Source organism: Lates calcarifer, linkage group LG15 (genome assembly GCF_001640805.2).
Source record: "Lates calcarifer isolate ASB-BC8 linkage group LG15, TLL_Latcal_v3, whole genome shotgun sequence".
NCBI classification, from domain to species: domain Eukaryota; kingdom Metazoa; phylum Chordata; class Actinopteri; family Centropomidae; genus Lates; species Lates calcarifer.
Window position 1 is genome coordinate 5,465,494 of NC_066847.1, and position 24,013 is coordinate 5,489,506.

Below are 24,013 nucleotides of genomic sequence, written 5' to 3' on the forward strand. Positions count from 1 at the left end.
AGCACGGGGGTGGGGGGTGTGGGGGACACTCGACCCCCTGGCAGCGGTGTTTTTGGAATTACCTTCACATGACAAATCAAGACCGTATCTGGGAAAATAATCAGGTTCCCGCTGCTCTCGGCGTGAAAAACCCCATTAGAGAACAACACTGTCACTGTTAATTACCGCAATGGCCTTTTGTGCGCTGGCAGAGACTGTGTAACACAACAAACCGACAAAATCAACACTTTCCCGACTGGGAAACGATTTAGGGAGTTTATATGACGCGGTGAGGAGTTTGGCACCTTTTGTTGTTGTTGTTGTTGACTTTGTGGAGCTGTGGGGTTTGTTTCACCACATAATATCATAACATCTCTCTGGAATATTTAGAATATTTAATCCTTAATGTGCAAGATTTGTTGGTGAGCTTTATTTTTTGTCACAGTTTAAGCCGGATCATTGATGGGGTAAAATAGGATTTTGTTGATCCCAGTCTATGAGAAAACATCATTACATGCACACTGGACAGCTGACCCAAGATTGATTACAAGGCAGTGCATGGTAGATAAAACGGCTGGTAAACTATGACCTCTAGTCATTCATCAGAGGTTAAAACTATAAACAAGAAATTATATTTTCAGAAAAACACATCAATTTTTATTTTAACTAGGCCCAAAAATCCACTGGAATCAGACTCTTTAGGCAAATACAGACGTAGTTTCTCCCCCCTCCAGGCATCTTATATGACATACAGGAATACTCCACTTTGAATTGTAACTTATAGAATAGTAAATATGCTTTTCTCCACAGAAAAAAGTTCAAGCATCTATTTTTTTTTAGCAGTTTATGTGAACTATAGATGTGTCAAAGTACTGGACCATTATTGGCTTCCAAATTAGTTGTTATGTCACAAAATCTTGTTCACATGTGCAAGTGTTAAACTAAAAAAGATTTATGGTTAGCACAGAGAAGCGTTCCTCCTTCAGCAGATGACTGTGAAAACCAGCCTTTCATTCTGCACATGTGAAGGTCAAACATGTGAATGAAGCAACACGAAGTAAAACGTGGTTTTAGGTGGAGGGAGATTTGAAATCCCTTCCCTCCTCATCATAAATATTGACATTATCCTTTTTTTAAATGATAAAACTGGTTCACATTCCGCTACAGAAGATAAAGTACAGGTTCAAAACATTTCAGAGCTCATTTAAGTTTATTTTTCTGACTATATATTAACCACGGGTTTATTATGCCCTGGGCGCACAACATGGAGAAGTTTTTATTTTCAGTTGGACACTGATGTGGACCACTTTAAAGTACTTGTATCACACCAACCGCTCACGTCAGTCAAACTCATCCTAATCGACCACCGTCCAATCAGAAAGCTCCTTACTTTTTACCAGACTTTTGGGGCCAATCAGGGCCGGGCCTTCATCCCTCACCTCTCCCGTTGAAGGGAGGGGATGTGACCTTATTTGGCAGTTATGCCCTTATACGGAGCACCGCCGAAGGGGGGCAGCCGTATGAGGCAGCCTGTTAGTGACACTTTCCCCAAATTGTAGCTTTGACTCTCAGAGACGGGACAGGCAGTCGAAGGGGTTGAAGCATACACACTCGTAGCTGCAACGATTGTTCTGAGCTTAAAACCGTTTCTGTTTCGGCTTTCCTTCACGGACGATCATCCAGAGCAGCAGCGCTGAGGATATTTCGGCGGCGCGTTGGGTGAATACATATTTGGGCGCACGCTGAACGCCAAAGCCTCACCGCGGCGCGCAAGAACAAGAGGAACCGGGATTGTCTACACCTCCTCGGGACTTGCGCTTTACGCCGTTTCCTAGAGCACACTGGGACTAAAGAAAACCTTCACCGAATGACATGAAATGTGGTCAGTATTAAACCGAACTTGTCAGTGAAGAGGCAGAATTTATCTTGAGTGAATCCAGGCGCAGTATTGAGTGGGGGTTAGACCGGAGCGACCGACCGAGAGGCGAAATATTGTTATTCCGTCATATTCACTGTTGTTTACCAGAGAAACAAGCAGTAATTCAGATAACAGTGTGTTGTTACCACCTACACGCTGACTTATTGGACTGACTTTTCTAAGAGGTTACCCTCTGAAGAGCAACGTGTTTATGGATTGCTGCGCAGCGAGGAGCACCGGGAGTTGTAGGCTACGCTCGTATGCATCGATCATGTTGATACCTCGCTGTAGCTGTAAACTTTGATAGATGTTTACAGACAGGACTAATATAGAGAAAAGATTTCAATAAATAAGCTCAGATAAACTCAGATTGACCTCTGGAGGAAGTGGGAAGCGCCTTGTTCGTCCTTCCTCGTTTTTTTTCCTCCCAAGACGTCAGGACGGATCTGTATCACTCAGTCTGACTCTCCTTCTGTGATTTTAACAAAGACCAAAGTGTTTGGGGATAGCATGGCAATGGTAGTAAACCAGTGGCCAGAGAACATTTCTGCAGATCCGGGGTCTCAGCTCCAGATTTGCGGCCAGGAGCCCGGCGGGGCACCGGGCACTCCCAACGGTTCCACCCCGGGGAACGACGCACTTTCCGGGGACAAGATCCCCAACGTGGACTGCATGGTGTGCGGGGACAAGTCCAGTGGGAAGCATTACGGTCAGTTCACCTGCGAGGGATGCAAAAGCTTCTTTAAGCGTTCGGTGAGGCGGAACCTCACCTACACCTGCCGGGGGAATCGAGACTGTCCCATCGACCAGCACCACCGGAACCAGTGTCAGTACTGCCGGCTGAAGAAGTGCCTCAAAGTCGGCATGAGGAGAGAAGGTAAGGCCAGTGCTGTGCCCTGTGGGTGTGTGATGGATGTCAGTGTGAGACTATGGCGCGAGAGGAATTTGTTTACAAAACGTATTTCTATGCGTAAAGTTGTGCGTAATGTTGTTCTCTGTAAAATAGCAATCTTAACAGGCCGTTAAGTCTGGAAGTCAGCCGTAAAAGATCTTTACTGTTTTAAAACAAGAGACTAACTCTTCACATGGGCTGAGGCTCTTGTTTCCACCGCAGTTAAAACAATATAATTGCTACAAAGTGTAATACGGCGGATTCTTCCCTTCGTAGCGAGTAAAATGTAAGAGAATTCTGGACACATACAGATTTGGATTGGAAAGCACATTGAAAGATTTTCGCTTGCTGTAAGAAACGAATACAGTTTAAGACCAAACGTGACACTTAGTTTGTCTTTTTTTAATTTGCAAACTCACACGTTAAACAGAAAAACTGCCAGTGAGAGATTTTGTGCGTAAAATATGCCTATGCGTCATGTCGTGTTGTGCCTGTTGATCTAAAAGATGTTCGCTTCTATACAGTTTCTACCACGGCCTCTGTTGTTATGGGTAAATAATCAGTTACCACCTGCGGCCCCACAATGCTTATTTCACATTCATTTACCAAATGTTAAAACCATTCACCCCGGTGCGCTGTGGTTCTGTGTGAAATCCCTCCTTTGTCCCCCTGTTTTAATTATGCTGTTTGCTCACCGACACCCAGAGCCGCTATAAGAGGATGCCGCTACATTTGTTGTATTGTGTTGAATTAACAACGGGTCAGTTAGTGCCAAAGAGGAACTGTGACAACGTGCTGGTGAAGAAGAGCGCGTCCCTTATTAATTATCATTCAGCATCGACACCCCATTCATGAGAGATGCGATGTTGCATATTTTAAGATGTGAACCGAACTGAGCCAAAGCGTTTGGCAGCAGACGTGATGGACTCATTTTTATGTGTGATCAAGCGATCAAGACATAAATTAGAGAACCTCCTAAATTTAGACGTGACAGTTTTTTATGATCACGAGGAAGTGTTACATTTGGTTTTCTGTATCATCTTGTTGGGAAATGAATGAAAATGTCAGCACTAGTATATCTGCATACTATGCTCACACACCTCGCGAGAATAGGTGAATCACAGACAAAGTTTTAATTGTCTCGTGAGTGCACAAAAAGTGCGTTTCACCCACTGTGACCTCACTTGTCCTCAAAAGTCTGCGTCTTTAATGAAGATGTCACACCTCGCCTCTTTTTTTCTCCTCTCAGAGAAACAGAATAGGGTCAGCAGCAGCACCCCCGTGAGCTGTGATGCTCAAGGGCTCTTCGGCAGGATTCAGAATTTTGAAGGACAGGGCGACCCCGTCGCTCTTTGTTCTCTGTCTGAGCCAAAATGTAAATACAGAGACGGTGGAAATAACCGTCCTCCTTAGAGCCTGAGATGAGATGATCCCTCAAGGGTTCCCGCTTAGTGCACTGCTATGCCTCTCTGACTGCGCGCGTGTGTGTGCACTGTACACACATTCTAACCTCATGTAAAATACCCGCAAGCCACACCGACTCGGTCATGCTCCTTTCCCACTGAATGAACCCGAGGAAATCGCCTGACGCGCCGCAAGGTGTTTACTGCAAAAAAGTATCTGATTCTGTCTGGAGACTTACAATGTAAAAAAGAATGAGGGTTCAGGGAGGTGAAAAGATGTGGAAGAACTATAGTTTCCATGCAGATCAACTCATTTCGTCTTATTTGGATACATGAACACTCAGTGAAACGTCTACAAAGTTAGTTTGCACTGAAAATAAGTGATTTATTTCACGCTGCTAAATCCTTAGACTTTTTTTGCAGTGTGATCTTACTTAGTCTTTAGATGAGGTAATCATTTGGTGCATTAGCACACGCTGCAAAAACATTCATCTTGACACACAGTCTCTTTAATTTCTGAAAATAATTTAAAAAAACTTACCAGTGGGCGTAAATGATTTATTTACAACCAGTTTCATCCAATTCCATGATTTAAAAGTGTGCATCACGTTGAAATCAGACCAGATGATCTCAGCTGCCTCAGGGGGGAAAATTAGGAACGTAAATTATCTGAAAATCCTGTAAGAAATACTAAGATTTAAAAACTCATCGTCTGCTGAGCTCCTGATAGAAGCTTTTTTTTTTTTTTTTTTTTTTTTTTGCAGTGTTGGTTTATAGTTGTGCGCAAAACGCTCCGATGTGAAACAGGTCAACTGAGCTCATCTGTTGGTGCATTTGAGGTCAGTCGGATTAAACGGTGCCCTTAAATCCTCTTTGTCGTCTGACTTCTGTTTACGAGCGATCATTTCTCAACTTTGGACAATTTTTGTTAATGCACGCACTGTCCACCAATTTGTATAGAAACTCTTAAGATAATTTGAAGAAAAGAAGAATTAAAACTTGTCATAAATAGTAAAATTGTGTTAAATAAGAGACAGTTATCATAATTAATTATAATTTATATGCATTTGCACCAAAAATTAAATAAATCACAGGCGTCCATTTGTTTTCAGTCATTTAATCAAGACTCCCAAAGAAATATTTGTGTAAACATTCATAAATATTTGAAGCAAATCCTGGCATAATTATTTTATTGTAACACCTACAGTAAATTAAACACTGCTGTATCCTTGAATCAAAGATTGAGGGTGCCAACTGAAAAATGTCAGGACTGTTATCTCCCTCCCCAGAGGTCATACATAAGTCATGTTTCCTTTATATTATTCAGCAGGTTCACCTAAGGTTGTCAAGGGGATACGACGTTTGCTCTCAGTTATGATCCAGGTGAAATTTGAATTTGATATTTATGTTTTCTATTTTCAACAATATTCAAACGTTGCAGAGGAGAAATTGTCGACGTGAAGCAGCAGATCTGGATGATTCACGTGTGAAAACACAGTTTGTTGAGCTAAAAGAGTTTGGCAGCTGTTAATTATTTAGCAGCCTTTTTACTTACTTTGAAATGTACTCCATCACAGCATATAGGTCATAATGTTCTTCACATCTTGACAAAGTTAAGACCGAGAGAAAGCTGCTGATGAACTTGTGTTTTTTGTAATTACTGCAAGTGTTGACTGGTTTTGTTTTTAAATAAAGTACAAACCTGTTAGGTTCTGTAAAGATCCAGTTTTTAATATCAGAGCTTTAATAGTTTAGCAGAGTTTAATATCACTAATATTACTGTGAGACTTTTCTGTTTAGTCTAAATTAATATTTAGTTGCTGAGAGGGCATGCTAAAAGTTTAATGAGTGGACCGTGCCAGATTTAGAAGTCCTTCGCTTTCAAGTGAGTGAGGTTTTTTTTCCTTCCAAAGGGGACGTTTGACCTCTTTCTGTAGACTGCTGTGTAGAACACAATATCATTTGTCGGAGACTTTTATCCGAAGCACCTTCCAGCACCATGACAGAAAACATTTCTGTGCTGGCCTCAGTGGGAATCAAACCCCTCAAACCTTGGCAGCGTTATTGTCATTGTCTCACCATGCAGCTAAACAGAGCCTCCGCTTGTCAGTGCAGTTTCCAGGCTGAATAGGAAGCAGAGAGGCAAAGAGAATCAGCCTGACAGTTCCTTTGAACTGGAGTGAATGTTTTAATTTTGAAACACTGCGCAAGGATGAGCTTCTGACTTCAGCAGGGACAGAAATCCACGTGTGGAAGCTTTACTGTCCCGGTTAATGCATGCATACACAATGATAGTGTCATCTTGTCTGTAGTGTGTATCTTGAATTTGTGTGTATCAGCTACCTGGGCGGCTGTTTGCACACAACACACACATGCAGACACATGGAGTTAGCAGAGTGTAGTGGTAGTAAATAGTCTCAACATCCATTTGTAGCACAGGAATCTGTAATACCCACACTCAACACACAGACACACACACGTACACACACACGTACACACACACACACACAGTGGGAAGGCTGCTGCCTCCTCTGACCCATATTGCACTCTGACAAAATACCAACAGCAGCGGAAAATATAGGTCAACCAAAACTAAAACATTAATAACAGACAGGCTCAAGTCAAAGTCCAAATGTGTGAACTATCCAGGGCCTCTCCAGTGAGTAAATACCCCACTGGAGCACTAAAGTCTAACAGACAGTGTGTATTGACTAATCCATACTCCGCAGTGGGCTTGTAACAGCGGGCGATTTAACACCAAAACACTGCAGTCTGGCCTCCTTTGGCTTTGAAAACCTTTACTCATCCCAGTAATTTAGCTATTGACAACTCAAATACTTAAACCCCATCACCACACTCACAGGCTAAGTCATTACCACAGGCCTCTCAGAGGAAAATGGCTCCCATTGACATATCGTTCAGTACTGCCCAGCCTCCATTAAAGTGATACAGTGGAGCCTATGACGTTATCTTCAAGGCTGACTTTAATATTACAGAAAGGCATGCGGGTGAATAGATGAATGATGCTGGTTTTAATGCTTTTGGACACATCAAGGTGAAGGGGCCTCGTGTTTGAGTTTAACACACAATGACCTCCTCACTATAGAGGTGCTTTTATGTTGTTTTTTTTTTTTTCCTGCACAACCCACAGCATCGCTAATGTGACGGAAGTAAACGTAATGTGACCTCCTCACATGCATTCAGTCAGTCACTCTAACATACATACTGACTGACTCTGGACTGTTTAGCTTGTGACTTAAGTAGCTCAACCTGTTTTTGTCTTTTGCTCGGGTCACTTGCACTAACACACAGTTGACGAAGAGGCACAGAATTTGTCAGTCACTGTCAGGAAACATTTAACCCCCAACTAGGCTTCTCCCTCACTCTGCCACACACTTGTTCTCTTATGCAGCACTGCGGGGAATCTGTGCACATCTATATTTTAGGCATTTAGCTAATGATCTTATCCATGCTCACTGGGTGGGAGTGTAGTAGCAGTACTTAGAAGAAAGAGGCACAGATGAAGCCACAATGCACTAAAAATAGTTGCAAAAAACTTTTCCTACAAATCAACAGCTTTATGTTGACTTTTTTAAATTAAAAACTGGATATTGGATAGTCATGTCTTTCTCCTCTGATATGATAGAGGCTGTTCTCTGACCACAGGTATATTGTTGTAAAATTCACCCGAGTTCCCCCATTTTCCAATTTAAACTCAATCCCAACTGAATAGAGACTATGTTTAAGTAATGTTATATAATGCTACCCCCTTTTAAAAAATAGTCAGGGAGAAAAAAATTAACTACAACACAGACTAATGACTGTCATAAAGGCAGTTTTGTAGCAGCTCTCTTTTAGGTGATTTGTCCAGAAAAGCAAATTATAGCTGATTTTATCATTTTCATAATGGTTTAAAGCACAAAAAATCTCCTTGCATATTGGCTTGGCAGTAGAAGTAAAAAATGTCTCATAATCTCAAAACAATTAAACCACCTGTCCTTTAACTATATTGACCGTTGTACAATAAAAAATTTTGGTATTGTAACTCAAACCATTTAAGTCACAGTGTGTGTTTTTATTGTAAGATGATAATAAGCTGAGCTAGCTGAAGAAATAGAAATAAATCCAGGGAGTAAAGAGCTGTTTAAGAAACAGCTTGATGCATAAACGTCTTCTCCAAAGGCTATAATCACAAAAAAGACATGAACTTATTCCTGCTGTGGCCTACTGTGTGGTAAATAGAGTAGAAGAAGAGGTGGTGTGTAAGTGTAAATAAGGATAGCGTGAATCAGAGTCACTGAGTGCGGGGTGAATTTGGTTTACTAATTAATTCAGGAACTGTCTCATCAACGTCTGAGAGAGAGACAGACTGAGGCAACTGCAACCACACAGCAGAGGCAACCAAACTTCCTCACGCGAAGCTCCTCTGCTCTCCATGTCTCTGTCTCTCTCTGTCTGTGTCACTGTTTCCCTCCTGCTCCTTCACTGCCTCCGGTTTTTCTGCTTTCTCGCTCTGTTGTGTCCCTCACATGTACTGCATACCCCTGCTCTCTTACTCAATACATTTTTTTGTTTGTTTTGTTTTTAATTATGTGTTTCCCTTCAGTGCAGTTACAGTCATAATACAGTTTGCAGCAGTCCTAAGATTTCTTTAAAATGATCAAATCAAAGCACCCTTTGTACCATTCATGCATTTAATGCTGCGCTTTCAGTGTTTTCTATTCAAAAATATGCACGCCTGCATTCACTTGCTTCATATATTAGCAACTAATATGACCACTTTGTAATCTTTGAACCTTTAATAGCTGATTTTTTGGTCACTTGGGGGCAGCAGAAACAAGCTGTAAACAGCACTGACGTATTATCGCCTAATAAAGTTGATGTTACAAACATGTTCGCAAACAGTTACCCTTTTCCACATCCAGCAGATACAACACAATATTTCGAGTCGTGTTTCTTACAACTGTTAAGTCCAGTGTTCGCTGTCTTTTAGCTTTTAGCTGCTAAATGCTCCCTTGTGTTCACCAGTTAGTCTCTAACTTTGTCTTTTGATGCTGTGCAGGTGGTGACTAGTGGGTTTTTATAGAAGCACAAAATGTCTCTACAGAATAAACAAAGAAAGAACTTGGTTTATCATGAGAATCTGCTCTTGCACAACAGCATGTAACAGGATGATCACTGTGGACCATGGACTCAACCAGGCTGTTTGAAACCACAGTATATTTGCATCTCCTATCTTTTTCAAAGACAGAAGTACAAAACCATGAGCTAACTAATTAATGCTAAAATCATAAGACTCGAGGCTCATCTTTAGCTGTCATGGCATTATCTATGTTATTGCATAAAGCAATCTTAATATGAAATGAAAAATATCCGTTTTTGTAGAATATGATATAAAGAGCCCACTATAGCAGTGCTCGCCAGTCACAATGACTCCAAAAAAAAAGAGCGTCACAGATCTGCTTGCTGCCACAGTAACAGGAGTTTTTTTTTTTTTTTTTTTTTTTTGCTCAGTAACATCTCTATGTTTGTCCATCTTTTTTTATCTTTATCTCTAACTCTCTCCTGGTTTACACATTAGCTCCTCTCTGCCATTATCTGACTCTTTGCCCTGCTGCAGAGCAGTGACCTGCAGGTCAAAGTTCAGGGCCAAAATAAAACTGTGAGAGCCACGGGGGTATTACCTTGGTGTCACATCACACACTGACCTCTGAACTGGATCACAGCCACGTACAGCTACAGAATATGCATCAACACACACATATAGGCTTAGAAAACGATCTCTCTTTTACCAGTGGGTAAAAATATTTTTTTTTTTTTTAGCTTTACAACTGTTTGATATTTTTATTATTTAGTTTTCTAATGCTGTAAACCTCTCTCTCTCTCTCTCTCTCTCTCTCTCTCTCTCTCTCTCTCTCTCTTACACACACACACACACACACACACAGTTGTGTGTAATGTGGAGACATGGGCACAGGTTCACACAGGGTAACGTGTTTATTTTTGCTCTCCAATGGAAGCTTTAGAAATGGAAAAGCTACTTATTAAATGCAACTATTAGACTGAGCCAAATCTATAATGCGTCTGTGTTGCCCCAGCACCGTGACCTTTTAGTCCAAATGTTGATAGGCCTTAATTGTATTTAGCTGCTGTAATTCCACTAACAGTCTGACCCAGAGGCTAATCCAGGGCAGCTAGGCAGCGAACCGTGCACTCTGCCAGCTGCCATTTGCTGAAGTGGCATTTTGAAAGTCGCAGCTGAAATGTCCCATGGTACCTCTGTTTGCATGCACTTTCCTCCTCTCCCGCATTCTCGTGCCCTCATTTCATGCCCTACCTACGCGGGATGCTGTTTTGTTTTGGGTTTTAGGGATTTGTAGGTCTTTTTTTAGTGCTTTTTCTGCCCTCAATTTGGAATCAGAATAATTTTGTTTCTCAAGAGAAAATTAACCATGTACATTTTAAAGTTGTCTTTCCTCTTATTGTCTGATGGCGTGCTCAGTCAATTACATTAAGCTGTAAGCCACAGTGCACCAATTAAAAAGCAGGAAACAGATTATGGCAGACACCCAAATCTGACTCTTTTCTCCCATCCCCCTCTCATCCTCTATCTCTCTGTCTCTGACCCTGGTTTCCTTTTTTTCTTATCCTCAGGCATCTGTTTCTCTAATGTCATTTCTGTCTCTTGTGCTCTCTCTTGCTGCCCTCCTTTATGTCAAGATACTACATCTCTCTGTCTCTACACTTGTCTCTCTATCGCATTGGACCTTTCCATAATCACCCCTCTCTCCTTTTCCTTTCTCTCTGTTCCTCTGTTTCGTCAGCCAGCTGTAGGCGAGGAAAAACAGAGAGCGATGTGTCTCAGTCAGACGTACTCAAGTGTTCTGCCTCTCAGCCATGAGTGACCCCCACAATGAGGCTTTTGAAAAGTCAAGTGGATCAAGTAGATTCACCACCATCTGCAGGATTAACCACTAATCAATATGAGAGCAGATTAATAGCAGCAAATTCACAAATCAGCGACATGAGAAGCAGCAGGGTCCCGTCAGGTCATGGAATTTGTGGAACGTCATTGAATTTTTGATGAATTTGACAAATTCTTCACGGAGGTCAGGGACATTGTGTTTTACAGCTTGTTCGGAGAAGACCAAAAGTGGTGGAAACCGGATTGTTCTCCCCCGTAAAAGATTTTTTTTCCTTTTTTTTTGATGAAAAACACTAACAAGCCAGGACAGGGTGACAGTTTTAGGTCATGGAAGTGCTCAGACTTAGATATGGACAGTCAGGGAAGAGTCTTTCGAGACTGTGAGACTGTTCTCCCAAGGAATTCGTCAGACTGAGTCATTTCAGCCAGTGCCTCAAAACAACATCTGTTTAAATTCAAGAAACAAAGCCAGTTAGTGGCTGAAGGAATTGTGACTGTTGCCTGTTGTGAGCAAAGGAGGAAGTCAGGTAGCAAAGTCTGGTTCTCCTCCCAACAAAATGTTAACACATTTTGTACCAACAACCAGTATTAGTTTATTTCAACCATGACCATTATCGGTCCATACCCTTATAACAGCGATGATGCAGATCCTCCTACTTTATCTAAGCATTCATTTCAGCCATAACCAAAGTGTTTCTGTGCCTAAACTTAACCAGACTTTAACCATAGTGTTGTCACTTCATAATACATGTTTATTTTGTCAACAGTGATTTATGCGGTTTTGGAGGGCACAGTCACCTGACATCCATGTTGGTAGGGGAATCAGATCACAATATGCGATCACAGTGTTGTTCTAATGGCCAGTGTTGTTTAATTTGGAGGACTTGTTGAGTCTTTCACAAACCTGCAATAACTTGTCTGGCTGATAGTAACAGCACTGCATGAACAGTGTTTGACTTCAAACATCAAAATGCCTCAAAGTGCCTGCAGTGAACATATTTGACCATGTAATCTTTGTAGAAATGACGCTGCTTTGCTCTTGGACTACTTTCACCGTAGCTGCTGAGAGCGGTGTCTCATTTTCCTTTTCTTAGTAAAATCCTGCAACGACAGACACGTGTGGCTAATCTGACAGCTGCCCTTCGCAAAAAGCAAGACAAGAGCTGCTGGAGTGCGAGTGACAAGGAATGTCCTGTTGCGCAACGCTGTCTTTGTGACACCTCTTCGTAGCTCGGCCCAGCAAGAGTGCACTGTTTGCCAAAGTAGACCACATTCTTTTCCGGGAACACGGGCTGACACAAGTTCACAATGAAAACTAGTAGTTTGAGGTCAACACCTTTTGTGCAAAGGTATTTTTTCTCCACACAAGACAGGCTAGAATTAAAGGTATTTTTATAATGCTCTTGAGTGATTTGACCTCTCGTTTTTCAGACGTGCCACGGTGCGCTCAATTGACACAGCTGCTCTGTGTGAGGTGACAGGTGATGCAGAGTTAAAAGCATTTTCCAAACCCCTCCTCCTCCCTCTTCTTTCACCCCTCTCTCCACCTCCTGCCTCCACCTGTCTCTTTATGTAAACCACTGCTCTCTATCTGGAGCCTCATCTCAGACTATATTCAAACATATTGAACTCTGCACCTTTTCTCCTCCCTCCTCCCCTTCCACTCTTCTCTCTCTCCCCTCTCCCTGCCCTCAATTCCCGTTTTCTCAACTTATCACCTCTCACTCTCTCCTTCTCCACCTTATCTCACCATTTCACCCTTTTAGCTCATTCACCCCCACCCCCCCTCCTTTGCATTTTCATTGCCCCTCTCTCCTCTCTCTCTCCCCCTTCTCACCCACTCTGTGTAACAGTAGATGGAGTTATTAGTCAGACAGTGGGGATGACTGAACAGGTGTTTTCCAAATGGGCCTTTGAGCACTCGCCGCATCATCATCGCTCCACACAGGGGGTTGGGTATTTGTGTCTGTGTGTCTCTGTGAGTGTGTGTCTCTGTGTGTGTGTGTATATGAGAGCTTGGCCTCTGCGTGCTCTTTTTGCCTCAGGCTGAGCCATTTGCCAGTAGAGGGGGGAGGGGTGTTACCGTATGTATTCATGTGTGGTGTGTGTATGTGCGTATGCATATGCGGGTGCACAACATATGTAGGTGTGAAGAAGTATTATATCTTTACCAGCTGCTGCTTGTCATTACTCATTGATGCACAACAGCGGTGCAGAATGGCCTCAGCCTGGCCACTTTCCACCGCTCCACTGAAAAGACGAGCGCTGACATATTTAGGAGTCAGAGAAATGTTCCCTTTTCTACACTTTTAGCCCCTTCGACCCCGTTCTGCAGCCCCACAACACCCCACCCGCCCGACACATTTGACATGCCCAATTTGCTTCTTTCTTTTCTGTCGTCGTCTCCGCTCCCCTCTGTTTCTCCTGCAAGCTTTTAGGTTTCACTTCACTTTCCATGCAGGCTCTGCAGAGGCCATTTGAATGTAAACCAGGTTTAGGTGTATCACATACTGTTAAAGCAACCCTCCCCTTAAAAGTGAAATCACAACCTGATGATAGATATTTACTGTCTGTTAAAAGATGTTGGCTGAACTGAAGTGAAAACATATGCAGAGAAAGAAAAGACAGAAACATAGTCACATTATCATGAATTAAAAGTCTCTCGTTTTCATCTCTCTTGTTTTCAGCCGTACAAAGAGGGCGCACATCGAACTCCCAGACCAGCCCAGGACAGTACTTGACTAATGGCACCGACCCATACAATGGCCAACCCTACCTATCCGGTTTCATTTCTCTGCTGCTGCGCGCCGAGCCCTACCCCACATCTCGCTACGGGGCCCAGTGCATGCAGGGAAACAACCTGATGGGCATCGAGAACATCTGTGAGCTGGCGGCCAGGTTGCTGTTCAGTGCTGTAGAGTGGGCCAAGAACATCCCCTTCTTCCCGGACCTGCAGCTCATGGATCAGGTGAGTCAAACAAAATCTTACTGAGCGTTACATGAATCGATTGAGACCAATCTCATGTATATGTAGCTAAAGCCAGCAGCTGTTTAGCCTAGCTTAGCATTAAGACTAGGAAGGGAGTGGGGACAGCTTGACTCTGTCCAGAATGATGAAATCCATAGCATGTCTGAAGCTCAGTGATTAACAGGTTATATCTTGTTTGTTTAATCTGTACAAAAACATGAGGGGTTATGTGAGGGACTGGTACAGTCACCTCATAGTCACGAGACTCCAAGAAGATACTGTACCCAGCCATTATTTGATACAGTGCCAGGCTAGCTGTTTCTCCTTGTTTTCGGTCTTTATGCTAAGATAAACTGACTGGTCACTGACTGTAGCTTCATACTTACCATATAGACACGAGAGTAGTTTTAATCTTCCCATCTAACCCATCTCTGCAACAAAGCCAATAAGCATATTTCTGAATGTTGAACTGTTCCTTTAATAAAGCATGCATTGCGACATAGAATATAATTGGTGCCTTTATTAAATACCAACTAAATATCAACATGTAAACATTTTCAGTCCATGTGTACTTTTGTAAAACAGTGAAAAAGACTTGAGGCCACAAACGTAGTGAGATTCCTCTTTTCTATTAAATAAAAACCAAAAGAAATCTGCAATCCAATTGGCAAATGGCAAAAACCTGGTAGCATATAAAAAGAGATCAGTTCCGTTATTATTCATTGAAGGCAGAAACAGCCAGTCGTGACATTCAGTACGGTCAGACATGACATCGATCCTGCACATGTAGATTTATACCAGCTGTATAGTCTTGGCACAGAGTAATCGCCTGACCTATAAATATTCACATGCACCTTGGGCAGACATAGTCATCACAAATATGTCACGCTATAGTCGCACCATATCATTAATGCTGTATATCATTAATGTCATGTCAACATGTTGAACATATCCGTCCGCTCTCCCTCAGTAAGAGCTTTAGTATTCTACCGTTGGTTCTATGATTTCTAAAAGCCAGCTTTTCCTGTCTTTGCTATCAAAAGATTTAATTTACACTTCTCACTAGCATGTGTCTTGTAACTTGACTGGGTCTATATTTTATAGTGTGTAGCTACGGTTGATTATACAGGGTAGACAAAATAATATAGATGCTAATATAAAAGAGGAATACTTTGAACTTGTAGTACAAAAGTGGGTCATGTTAGGTCGCATGCTGAACTGCAGTACATGTCAACAGCCTGTGTGTATTTTTTGTTTCAACTTGTGACTGCTGTTCCTCATATAAAAGTCATGATTTTTCTTCCTCGAAAACATTAAATAATTTAACGTTTTTTTTTACCTGTGATCTGAAATTTTTGGACTTTGCAGCTTCTTTCTTTGTTTCTAAAACTCATTCAATGTACCAAAGTGCTGACTCTCTAACTTATCGTACAAAAAACAGATAACATTAGTTGGCACTGACCTGATCACAGTCCTGTTTAATTGCAGCACAGTTGTTTAACTCTTTATCCATGAGCCGATTACTGCATATTACTTTGTCAGATCACTATGTTTCCATATTACATATTAAAAGCATACTTCTCTTCTTCCTGCCATAACACAGGTTCTCACATCCTTTTGCAATTTTTATGACTTCTGAAACTGACATAAATAAATGCTTTATCACATTGGTTTGTGTTTGCAATCAATTTTTGATAGTTAAGTGCTCTCTGTGAGCTTTCTACTATGTCCCTGGTTGGATCCCTGGTTCCTTCTCCCTTCAGTGAATAAATGTATGACTTGTTGGGATGTATCTGTGCATGAATGAGGCTCCTGTTCTGAATATAGTTTTTGCTAATACAAACAAATTCTGCACATGTCCATAGGTAGTTTGGATTATTGGATGTTCAGTGCAGCTTGTGTCCTTGTTACACCTAGAATTAATGTGTATGTGTTGCTATCTAATTACAGTTTGGCTCATGCTAATGCCTGGGGCAAATGAGATCTACAGCCTAGAAGGAACTTAAAGAGTGCAAATCTTTGCCAAAGCTGGATGCTTCTTTAACGTCCTGCAACATTTTCAAACATAACTCCTATTAGAGAAGTTTAAGTTAAATTGATTCAACCCTGTGAACTCACCTTAGCTATTTTAAGCATTTCTTTATCTTTTTTAGTTTCCTAATTTATTTTAAAATCTCAAATCCAGATCTGTTGACCTCATGTGATTAAAGGGAGTGACAATAATTCCTTCCTGTCATAATGACTCTGTCCTGCCTGTTTTGTAGGTGGCACTGCTGCGTATGTCATGGAGCGAGCTCTTTGTCCTCAACGCAGCCCAGTGCTCCATGCCACTTCATGTGGCTCCTCTGCTCGCAGCGGCCGGCCTGCACGCCTCACCCATGTCGGCGGAGCGCGTGGTAGCCTTCATGGACCACATCCGCGTCTTCCAGGAGCAGGTGGAGAAGCTGAAGGCCCTGCAGGTCGACACGGCTGAATATTCCTGCCTCAAGTCCATCGTGCTCTTCACATCCGGTGAGTTTGAGTGAAGGACATGTACATATAAACAAAGGAGAGTCACAGGGAAACTGCCTGACATTTCAGTGGTGTGTTGGTGCAGGGTATAAAGGGTGGTGGATGGCACCGGAGGGGGTAATCAAAAGTTAAGAAATGATTAGAAATTCATGACCCAAAAATGCTAAATCCTTCTAAGCCAAAGTAATCAGATCTTGGCTCTACTGAAGTGTAAGAATTTCCTCTGTCTAGAAACAATGGCCACATTTTCATGTTTACTCATGTAAACATCATACAGATTGACAGATTTACACATCTGGACTTGCTAGATAAGTCGTATCAAGTCAAGTTTCATATCACAACCCAATATCATAGTGAAGCATTACAGTCCTTCATCGGCGACAGTTCCTGATCCAGCCCAAGCCCTCTAAAAAGAAAACAGGAAAAACCTGAGCACTGAGGGAAAAATAGGACAAACCTCAGGAGAGGAAATTCAAAGAGAGATCCTGCCAGACGGCTGAGGGTGCAATTGATGTGAAGGGGGGAAAAGGTAGGACAAAAAACATAACAGTTGTAGAAAAATAAAGTCTAATTTTAATCTAAAAAATTAAATACAAGAGTTTATAAATGGTCCATGAGGAGGTCTGGTCAGCCAAAAGAAGAAAACAGGAGATGAGTCAGTCCTCTTACTTTTCTTTTTCTTTTCTACACAAACTCAGATTCACAGAGGGATTATGGGTAGATCCTGATGTCAACAGAACGTCACCTTTCCCCTGTGAGTAAATTTACTATTGCTCTGGCAGAAAGGGAGGAATTAGCAGGCGGGTGAGGTGACTTCCGCTGGCACAGGAACATTCTGTTAATTGGTTTATTCATGTCAACAGGGACACTTAATCGCTGGGTATCAAGGCCCATGTAAACAGCTTAACCTGAATCAGAGAATCAGCCAACAGGAGGGTCAAACTGAATTTAAACATCTCAGAGGAAAACTACTGCACATACATTCCTATTTCATTAGAGAAGACTGCAACCAGTGAATGCAAGAATAAATAATACATTTAGATAAATGTTATTTGGCTGGTTTGTTATTATAACATTAGTGTCCTTATTATATAAAAAATAATATACTTTTAGTTTAGACATTAAGAACTTAAAAGTGAATTATATACTTATATACTATAATGTGATGGTATTTGTATATGTCAGTCTATTATCTGAATACACGGTGACTTTTACTGGGTTGGACCTAGAAACATTTTGATAAAATAATTTTTATGCGACACATGTCTAAACTGAATGCCGTCAGATTAACATAAAGGCTGCAACAGCACAAAGTTAAGTGAAAAGGGATTAAATGCACAAGTTGCATCCTGTTATTAAAAGCACTCTAAAAATGTATCCCTCGATAATCATCTCCTTTACACAAAAAATAATCACTTTACTAATCCAGGAAACACAGTAAATGAGAAGTTGTTGAGTTTTTCTCATGTGAGATGAGTCTATAAAATTCTTTTAAAGAGGTTTTTTAAAAAAAATTCCCTAAAACAACAAATATAATAATCTGACCAAGTGTCTCACTACTTGTCTCTTTCATTCATACCAGCTGCTTGAATATCCAGCAAAATGCTTTACAAACCGCAAATAAAAAATAATATGTCCCAACTAAATGTCTTGTAGTTCAATGCGATTAAGGCTTCAATCCCAAAATAAGGCATAATGCAAAAAGCTAGCTTGGTAGCAGCATTATTGTTAACTACATAAGAAGCCCAGTCATTCTGTAAGCAGTCACTTTTGTTTCTTATGAAAAGGCCCGACTACTATAAGACACTCCAAACCAAATCCCCATCCATGACTGTAAATCTTGACCGTTACTTGATGATTTAACCACAGAAAAAGAGGCTACCCTAATGCCTTAAACTCCAAGAAACATTTCTTCCCTCCGCTGCATTGAAATCCAGTTTGAGTTCAGTGACACATGAAGCCTACTTCAACTGTACGTAACCCACAACCTCTTCACCTCCACTGAGCCTGACCGAGAGGTGACCTCTAAAGCTGCAGCAGATACTGTCTCATTGGCTCCATATGTAAATGCTGCTGCTTCAGTCCTCCTGCTACTCAGTCATGGTCTCTGCCCTCCATGAATTTGACTGTAATTTGATCGCTCTCTCATACTGTAAAAGGCCGCTATTGACCCTGGGAGTAGCTGCTTGTGCCTCACTTAAATCACTTTTTTAAAACTGTAAGTTCTTACCTTTGTTTGCCCTGAATGAATCTGTCCATATAGTTAATTGTTCACCAAAATTTGGCAAGGAAAACTTATGGACATGAAATTACTTTTCCATTTATATTACATAAATACTGCTTAGATAGAGACAGATACATTATTATTATGGATACACACATGCTAGTTAGACCAAATCCATATGTGTATTACTCTTAATAAAAAAAAGGAAGGCAACAGCCATGATCTGTTAAAATTTCCTCCTTGTGACATTTAGCTTTAAATCTTATTTTTTTGATGATGATGTTCATTTCTTACATGAATTAATCCACTGTCCCGTTACAGTATTTTATTGTTTGTAGGATCTAATGACAAAAAAAATGTTTTCACGCTGGCAAAGATTTGTCTGTTTGTATCCAAAGTTGTTAAAAAAAAAAAGAGGACACTTGAACCTGACACCCTCACTGTGTTGCATTATGTCGTTCCCACTGAGCTACTGTCAAGATTAAATCAAAATATAATGGTTTTACATCTTCAGGAAACCCATGAGACAGGCATTGTTTTGATACTGCTTATACACAAACCCTGTTGAGGTTTATCCCAACAGTCACTGGGCTCCAGTGCCAGCCAAAATACTGTCACATCTGGGATATTTCACTGAGAGATCATGCTTTGTGACCCAAGGGGGGAAACGGATGGTGAAGAAGCCAACACTGAGATGTCTCTTGTCCGTGTTTTTTGTTGCATTTTCCCTCCTTTCTTCCTTGCATGGCTTGTCAGATTCACTCTGTGTATACCTAGCGTCTTTCCTCCATGCATGTGGGTGGCTGTGGATCCACCTCTTCCGTCTCTTCCCTGCTTTCATCAGCCATCTCTCCTTCATGATCCCATCTATTATTGAAACCAGTCATCCACCCCTCCTCTCTATGCTCCCCAAACCCAGCCCCAAGCCCAGTCCAAGCCCCGGGACCCCTGCCCCCACCACGGGAGTTGAATTATGTATGGTGGGTTTCAGTGAGATGGAGGATTCGCCACAGCCTCGGCCATGACCTACATAACCCCTGTAGCCCTGAGCATCCCATGTGACTTCCCAGTGTGCGGGCAGATGTACCCACATGTACGCTCGTTGCAAAAAAAAAAAAAAAAAAAACTGCATGTCTTGCCAAGAGACTCCAGAAGACAATGCACTTAGTGAAACGTGCAAATATTAACAGAAATTTGAATGTAACAGAGGCAGACATGCACACACGCACACAACTAGACAGACCCGTTAATAAACCTGACTCCTGCAGACCTGGTGGGATGAGCTAACAAGCTCAGACAAACACCAATCATCTCTCACCTCCCTCTGAGTCCCCTCCTTCCACTCCCCCTGTGAAGCCCAGTCCCATCAAGCCACATCAGAGAATGGGCATCTCAGTGCCTGCCACCCTGATCCCTCACCCCCACTGACCTGGTGTGTGCCCAAGGATCAGACAAAAGAACACGGCGCTTGGCGTGGAAGGGCGCCCACAGAGCTGTCGCTTCGGCACGCGAAGTAGTTTCAGTCGCAGAGACAGCTTTGCTAATCCCAACCGGGCAGTGACTGCCTTGTCACGCAGGACCCAAAATGGCGGCTGGACAAAAAAATAGTCCAGCTGCCCCCCGAGTGGAGGGAAATACAGCCGAAGTGGGAGTAATTATTCACCCAGAAGGATGAGAATAGTGTCTGCTGGGGTGGGGAGGGGTTGACACACTCGATTAAAATATGAGTTAAATTAAATTTTTTTGTTGTCTGGAAACCAGCGGGGCAGGGTTTACACAGGGGACAGATCAAAGTGTGAGATGACAAAGGGGACCTCCGATGCAAGATGACAGGTTAAAACCCAAGGGCCAGCGCTTTTAGACTAAAAGAATGAGCTTGAGAAGAAATTGCCCTCATCGAAAACCTGTCTTCCAAATGAGGGTTCACTCAAGGGGCAAAGTCTGAGAACAGTTCCACTGAATGTACAGTATGTGGCAGAGTACAGTAAAATGTGTCTTTGTTTTGAGTTCACACATCTCTGACCTCCTTTGCTAAATCCCCTGTGCGCTCCCCTGCACACACAGAGGGTGCGAAAAGTATCGCGCGCAGTGTTACACACTCTCTCGGTTGTGCAAGACTCTTGCCAAGGTGGGGGCCGGCAGGAGGGGAGGTGTGAGGAGGTGGAAGGCAGAACATGACCTCCAGCTGAGGGGATAGGGAACGCTGTAGTGTGCTGTGAACACAGACCACAGGGGTGTAGCAGATACGTATCTCTGCAGTGACAACCTCGATTTCCTCAAGGTTTAGCAAGGTTTCTTTCACTTGAGGAATTTGTAAAGGGAAAAAAAAAAACTGTCAGCTTTTTATTTTATTCTTTCTCATTCATCTCCTTCAACCAGCCTGATTAGATTTAAAATAAAGTATAACATCCTGATACAACAGTTGAGGGGCACCAGCGTCAGGCAGGGCATTTTGTCATTTGTCCCACGCATTATGTCAGACAGGAAGACAACTCATTCAGCCTTGAGGATGCTTCAAAAGGCCTGGGCTTTAAGACTGAGATGCCAGAATTTTTCGCCTTCTCTTGCCAAGTTTGACAATATTCATTATGTGCTCAGTAACCCTTGGTTGTTGACTTTCATGCCATTGTTGTAAAGATTGTGAAAGACCACAGGCTAAGATTGGTTTTGGTTTGAGTAATCTGACATATCTCTTGGTCAGATCAATAGAGTTTAAGGCACGATGATCAACTAATCTGACGTTGTTACCTTCTTGAAAGACATAAATGTTTCGCACTCTGATCCCAACAATATTCTGTCTCCTTCCCCATTATTTGCGTCTCCATCATTTTCATGGTGAGACTGGTTGGTGCTCATATTTTCCTTTTTTGTTTGATGCATTGATAAACTATAAATCTGTCTCTCCTCCTCCCTTCTAGATGCTATGGGGCTGTCAGATGTTGCCCACGTGGAGAGCATCCAGGAGAAGTCTCAGTGCGCCCTGGAGGAGTACGTAAGGAACCAGTACCCCAGCCAGCCAAACCGCTTTGGACGCCTCCTCCTCCGCCTGCCCTCCCTGCGCATCGTCTCCTCTCCGGTCATTGAGCAGCTGTTTTTCGTGCGCCTGGTAGGCAAGACGCCCATCGAGACACTGCTTCGTGACATGCTGCTCTCGGGCTCCAGCTACAACTGGCCCTACATGCCCGCCGTGCAGCGCGAGCGACCCATCTCCCTCCACTACAACGAGAACGGGCCATGAGGTGGAGAGACAGACCAAGGAGAAGCTGCAGGAGAAATTCAGGCTGCATCATCATCTATCTGAATACTCATCCATCCATCTTAACTTCTCTTCATTCTCGGCGTTTAACTTCTCAGCTTTCCCGGAGGAAGCGTCTTCCTCGCCATTCCACTCAAAAAAATCTGTACTGACGGTGAAGTCTGTCACCGTCCAGGTTACACAAGCCAGCCAATCATTCACCGTGGCCATTGCAGAAACTTGGTGGCCCACTGCAGTCCCTCACCTGACAGTGTAGTCTACATTTGAGATGTGGCATGAGATGGACAGGTTGGTAGAACGGGTTATTGCACAGTTCACCAGCGGGTCTGTTGGACTCACTTCAGATGTCATTCTCACACCCCATGCAAACAGGGGCAGCAAAAGACAAAACATTTGCTCTATTGTTGGTGCTATGCCTACATTTACAGAGGCTGTAAACAGGCATCCCAGTACGGCGAATACTGAGCAAGGGCTTTGCCAATGGGACTCTACAACCAAGAGCACAAGGCCCTTTGTATATTTACCAATTTTTGAAAAGAAAACCAGAAGCCATTAAAAAAAAGACAAATGCCAAAATGTCTTGGACTTTTGCAGAGGACATGTTTCATTGTGTGTGTTTGTATTAGCACTGTTTATATGGAAAGAAAACTCATGATTGTGTCCATATGTACAGTATATCGTTGATTCATAGGCATCTATAGCATATTAGGGTTCAATGGGAAAAGCTCAGGTTCAAAGGGTGGGTAGACAGACAGACAGACAGACAGTCATGCCAATATCAGTACAAGTAAAAATAAAAGACAAGCCCAGCAAAATCTATACTTATCAGCAGCCTGTGCCAAAGCTGAAAAATGCATATTGTTTGGATTATTTTTGCGGTAGTGTTGGTGATGAAAATTTTATGTTTGGTTTGTCTATAAATTGACTACATACTTTTTTGGGGGGCTCAGGGGGAGACGAGGAGTTTGTAAAAAAGAAACACAAATAAAAGCTTAGGCACTTGCTTTGTCGTCAGAAACTACACTTATTCACTCCTATAAAATCACAGCACTGGTAGATTCTTGCTACCCTGACGTCATTTGATCAATCTACCTTTTTGAAAAGCCCATTATAATTCTAACTCCTTACATGATGCTGTCACAGGAGTGACACAACTCATCCTCATTTTTTTTTTAGTCATGATTGTCACTATTGGACCTTTTGGACTTGGGGTCGGGGGGCATTTTACAAACCTAGCTGTACTTGCCTTAGAACAAAGATTTTGTCACTGAGCATTTATCTTATGACTGTGCCATAATCGCTCGTTACCTGTTATAACAGGTATTATGTCCTGTCAGAAGAGGAACTGAACTCATATGATGTAAAAATGGATAATGTGCACATAAAGTCACAGAAAAGTGATGCAAAAATACTGAGATTTTTATTGCATCAATGTAAAAATGTCAAGAAAAACTTGTGAAAACAGACATTTCTGCTTTAACATCATCAGCACTTTCATTTTTTTTAGACCTCATGCAAGTTCTTTTCCACTTCCTGATATTGTCATGTAGGGAAACCTCCTCGACTCATGTCATTTGAGCTTATCGTACCGATACCATAGAGAAATGTATCACTAACCTCTGAAAACCTCAGTCTGTGTTATGATATTATCCCAGTTGGACTTATAACTGTGACCTAGCTTAGGACTATTTTAAGTTGTTTTTTTTTTTTTCTTCTTCTTCTTCCTGTTGGTGGAAGCAAGTTTGTTTTGACAACCTGTCTCACATTTCCAACATGGCACTGTGCGATCAATGTCAAGTCGTCTGGGACCTTAGAAAGCTGTCTGCTGATAAATGGATTCACAGAAAGTTTCTATGAGTTTGTTTTTATCCCCTCTACTTTTGTTTGAAAATATGGATTATCCATTAACTGAAATAAAATTCTGTTGTTCACAGTAA

At 42.1% G+C, this 24,013-nt stretch overlaps 1 protein-coding gene across 1 annotated transcript; it reads left to right on the forward strand.

Moving 5' to 3' along the window:
- The first annotated feature begins 1,520 nt into the window (after window positions 1–1,520).
- On the forward strand, window positions 1,521–24,013 carry nr2f5 (nuclear receptor subfamily 2, group F, member 5). Its single transcript, XM_018700085.2, has 4 exons — window positions 1,521–2,774; window positions 13,805–14,085; window positions 16,350–16,596; window positions 21,739–24,013. Exons 1-4 carry the CDS (start codon window positions 2,408–2,410, stop codon window positions 22,056–22,058), a joined length of 1,215 nt encoding a protein of 404 aa, XP_018555601.1. The 5' UTR covers window positions 1,521–2,407; the 3' UTR covers window positions 22,059–24,013.

Excerpts from the sequence above, each read along its gene's own strand:
- nr2f5 (XM_018700085.2), top strand. The coding sequence starts at position 2,408 with ATGGCAATGGTAGTAAACCAGTGGCCAGAGAACATTTCTGCAGATCCG. Across the intron at positions 2,775-13,804 it reads AGTCGGCATGAGGAGAGAAG|CCGTACAAAGAGGGCGCACA; the intron begins GTAAGGCCAGTG and ends TCTTGTTTTCAG. Across the intron at positions 14,086-16,349 it reads ACCTGCAGCTCATGGATCAG|GTGGCACTGCTGCGTATGTC; the intron begins GTGAGTCAAACA and ends CCTGTTTTGTAG.